Source organism: Sinocyclocheilus grahami, unplaced genomic scaffold, assembly GCF_001515645.1.
Source record: "Sinocyclocheilus grahami isolate Dianchi unplaced genomic scaffold, SAMN03320097.WGS_v1.1 scaffold3596.1, whole genome shotgun sequence".
Lineage (NCBI taxonomy): Eukaryota > Metazoa > Chordata > Actinopteri > Cypriniformes > Cyprinidae > Sinocyclocheilus > Sinocyclocheilus grahami.
Window position 1 is genome coordinate 1 of NW_015508691.1, and position 4,645 is coordinate 4,645.

Here is a 4,645-nt window from a genome sequence, read left to right on the forward strand (position 1 = left end):
TTACTGAACAAAAATATATGACATTGATTTTCCAGAAAAACAAACGTAGATTTCAAGCAGCAAGTGTGACCCAGAAATGAAGAGACTCGGAGCGTTAAATGCTTCAAAAGAATGTTTTTAATGTACAGCTGCATAAACACACTTTTCTCCAGCAGTGCTTTGAATGTTGGTTTCAAACATAATAATAATGATGATGATGATGATGAAGTAATTTTATTCTGATTTCTATAACACTAAAATTAAATGAACTCCTGAAAATACGGCCTGAGAAATATGACTCAAGAGTGTAAATATTACATATTATTTCACACTAACAAGCGTATATTTGTCTCTGTGTGTGATTAGTGTTGAAATGACAGAAACACAGAGAGTCTCCGAAACATCTTCATCCTGATGATCTGAAACAGGAAAGGTGTGTGTGTGTGTGTGTGTGTGTACTAATGTGTGTGAGTGAGTGTGTGTGTGTACTAATGTGTGTGAGTGTGAATGTGAGTGAGAGTGTGTGTGAGTGTGTGTGTGTGTTTAGTGTTTAATGTGACACAGAGACACTGAAGAGTTGTTATAAACTGTAAATCCAGCGTGTAGAGGTTGAGTGAATGTGTGTATGAATGTGTGTAAGTGTGTGAGTGTGTGTGTGTCAGAGACGCTGTAGAAGGACAGAGAGCCGCTCGACTCGTCCAGAAACACTGCTACTCTCTTACAGGAGTCTGAAGCAGCAGAGATCACAGTTCTCTTACGATTGTGAAGGACAGTGAAGCTGTGATTAGAGCATATTAGCTCCAAACAAACAGTCATTACTCCAGCTCACTCCTTTCCTCTGGATTTCTTTATAAGCCACTGATATATGAACATCTCCACTCCATTCAGTCTCCCAGTAACAGCGTCCAGTCAGACTCTCTGAACACAGAACCTGAGGATAATACCCATCAAATCTGTCCGGATGATCAGGATATAACTGCTCCTCAGAGACACACGTCACCTTTCTGTTCTCCTCAGACAGAACGAGGAGAGCGTGTGCTGTGTTTGGATCCAGTGTGAGATCACAGGCGTCTGAACACAACACACACATTACAACACACACATTTACAACTAAACTACAAACAAGAAAACTCTGTCTGATTGAGGACTTACATCTTTGAGGTCCTGCAGTGATCCTGAACTCTCCTCCATGATCCACACTAGAAACACACACACACACACACACACACACACAGATCATTTAATAGAGAGAATGAGGAGATGTCATGATGTTTTCACTCCGCGTTACATTTCGAGAAGGCGCCGCCATATTAGCAGGATACGCTATTCGTTGCCACGGTTACTTCTGATGCTCTATACGATATCTGCTTATCTTTTGGACAACTGTGAAAAGACAGCAGCAGTCCGGCATGTTCGCTTATGGAAATTAACACGAATAAAACCAAAAATCATGGTTCTTGTAGCCAACCATGGTTTTGTTACTTCAAATAATCATTTACAAAGAAGTATTACGATAATATTTTTTGTGGTTATAAAAACAGACCTAGCCTTTAAAATGACTTCAAATACATTATATAAAAACAATGAGGAAATAATGATTGCTTAATTAATCATTATATGGTTTCATTGAATAACACTGTTAAAATACATAATGTAATACAAAATAAACCAGTTATGTACATTAGATGTCATTACAAATGCCTGCAAAGAGAGCCAAAGGTCTGGTTATTGCTGCTGCTACACTTACAGGACGATCAGATCCTTGTTTAATACGCTATTGACCAAACATTTCACTCAAATATCCACTTAATCTTTCCTTTTTGCTACAGATGACACAGCCTCTATAACTGTCTGGAGCTAAGATTGTAATTTATAAATAATACAATTTATTTATTTACTTTTATATTTGATTAAAGTTCTATTTTGACCCTATAGTAGTGTTTTTTTACTTCCATAATATTTGAGGAAGGGGGCACAACAATACAGTTCTGCTCAGGGCCCAGACTGCGCTTGTCATATTATCACAACTATGCAGTGTTTTAACCACATAATGCTTATTTTAGGTTTCAGACATTTAAATACACAGAAGTACTAGTAAAACATTACATTTACAGTTCGTGAAATACACACTGATGTCTATGGAAGCAACAATAACAATCCATTCTAGTTTAATTTGGCGATGTGTTTTATTCATATCAGATACACATAGTGTAAGTAACTATAAAGTTCCCTCTATTGCTCTCCCAGTTCACCGGCCACTTACTTGCATGTATTTCGGGAGAAAGCGATAGATTTAGCGTGCTGTAAATCTGACTAACGAGACTCTCTGAACTGAACAAACATGGCGGCGCCCATCTTACATTACAGATCACGATCAAGATCATTTAGAAAGGGTTTTAAATGACAAAACACACTCATTTACACATATTTGTGAATCAGAATATCAGATAGTTCATGACATGGTAAGCAAGTTTGTGAATATTTTGAATAAAAAAGGAAAAAGGAAATAAAAGCGATCTATTCAGTGTTATTGTGGCCGTGGAGTCAAGCGACAAGCATGAGGCGTCTCCATGGAAACAGTAAAGGGGTAACGTTCTAAAATAACGGTCCCCTTAAAAAAACTCACTCTGGGGGGACCGCTAGAATATGTGAAACTCACCAGTGAAAGGGTTAAACATTCATTCATCTCCATGGACCCTTTTCACATTTCCGGGTTTCTCAGCAGCGGAAGTCGTCATAGTTGGGTTAACATGAAGAGCAGTGAATGGGAGAGTACCACAAATCTATTTTTTGCATTCCCAGTTGCTCAAATAGCAAAAGAAAAACTCAAATTATGAGTTCATAAAATTCAGATTGAACCACTGATGGCAGATGGACTATTCTGACGATGTCTTTCATACTTTTCTGGACCTTGACAGTAATTTACTTGGCAGTCAATCGGACAGTCACAAGCCTCCCGGTTTTCATCCAAAATATCTTAAATTGTGTTCCAAAGACGAACGAAGCTTTTGTGTGATTAATGAAAAAATTTTCATTTTGGGGTGGAGTATCCCTTTAATTCTCAATAAGAACTTCTGTATGAGATGTGCCAGATATAAAGTCAATCTGGTTAGTAATGGGTGAAGCTGGTAATGCTGTTTGTTTAATCCTCCTCTGCTGAGATTTTGAGAGATTTAATGTCTTTTATTTCAGTTGATTTCATCTAATGCCGAGTACACACTGCACTATTTTCAAAGTCGTCGGATCACCGTTGTTTTCTCACTACACGACTATCTGGGATAGCATTCAGTTGCGGCTGTGTTCACATTGCACGATGGATCGGCGACAGGAGGTTACACACTGCATGACTTTACAATAGGAAGAATCGCTGACAACTCTGTCTGGTCCGCAAACTACGTTTCCAAACCAAACGCACTCGAGAAGAGATAAGGAAATAATTATCTTCATTATCCATTGTCACATTCATTACTCATTACAACATACCTTAATATTTCATAATGATTGTAATAATTGTTTTAATAATAATAATAATAATACTTTTAATACGTTAATAATAATATTTTTAATAACATTTAATACTTTTTATTATACCTCATGCACTTATTTTTAATACAGGGTGCACTCTACTGTTACATGCATTTCATAGTACTGAATATTTATTGAATTTTTAGATAATTTGAAACACATTGACTTGACAACTGATTTATGTAGGCTCTTGCTTACAATAAAAACTGAATATGTATATATGAATATATATATGTGTATCTAATGAGATTGGTGGTTGGATCATGCGGCCATAACACAGGCTTCGGCGGGAGCCTTCGTGATCATCAGGTCCCCGGTGCGTCACTGCAAAAATTTCCTGGACGTCCGGGCTGGAGGGTTGTATTTGAGTTTGCCTCTCCTGTTTGGCCCAGTACTTCCGGGTATCTGTAATCATGCTGCAGGTTGAGCCCCCTCTCTTTGAGAGTTGGGTTTGTGCTCCCTCAGCCAAGGTAGACAGCTAAGTAGATTATTGCTAGCTGTTCCAGTTTTGGAACATGCTGTAGGTTGAGCTCCCTCTCGATTGAGAGCTGGATGTTTGCTCCCTCATCTACAGACTTACTGCTAGCCACTCCACCACTCCAGCATTATAGCCGTAGACATAGCGTTTTTGAATCTATGGGCTGCTCTTTCAGGGTACCACGAGAACCCCTAGAACAGTATTTCTGAAATCCACATAGCTGGTAAGTGTGCACGTTATGCTTTGCCTACTTTCTAAAGTCCACACAGCTGGTAAGTGTGCATGTTATGCTTTGCCCACTTTTCTAAAATCCTGTACGGTAAGAGCTACGCGCAACAGCTTCGTGCTCTTTCTGAGTGGTTTAAAACCCTGGTTCTGCCTTAGGCACCACTCCTCCTATGTATTCTCTGGATACCTACTTTAACAGGGTGTTGCTACTAGGGATCTGTTGAGACAGTTCTTTCAGCACATACAAAGAGAAACGTGTGGTAGCCCCTGTGTGACAGGCCAAGACTAGTATGATTCTAGGCTCTTGGACTGACAGCCTCCCAGGGGCAACTCCCATGGCAATATGGTAGAGTTGGTACTTAGTGCTCGCCATGGTTTCTGGCATGCAGGCATGCACGCATGGCGGCGTGGGTATACTGTTCCCAATAGCAACCC

General features: G+C 39.3%; 1 protein-coding gene across 1 annotated transcript in view; it reads right to left on the minus strand.

Moving 5' to 3' along the window:
* Positions 1 to 808: 808 nt before the first annotated feature.
* Positions 809 to 4,645, minus strand: part of LOC107576367 (NACHT, LRR and PYD domains-containing protein 3-like) — a gene marked incomplete at its 3' end in the record, with an annotated part of 15,891 nt that continues 12,054 nt past the window's right edge. Inside the window, exons 4-5 of the mRNA XM_016262559.1 lie at positions 1,132 to 1,178; positions 809 to 1,050 (exon numbers count right to left, since the gene is read on the minus strand). Of these exons, the coding sequence (XP_016118045.1) occupies positions 809 to 1,050; positions 1,132 to 1,178 (289 nt within the window). The remainder of the gene's footprint in view (positions 1,051 to 1,131; positions 1,179 to 4,645) is intronic.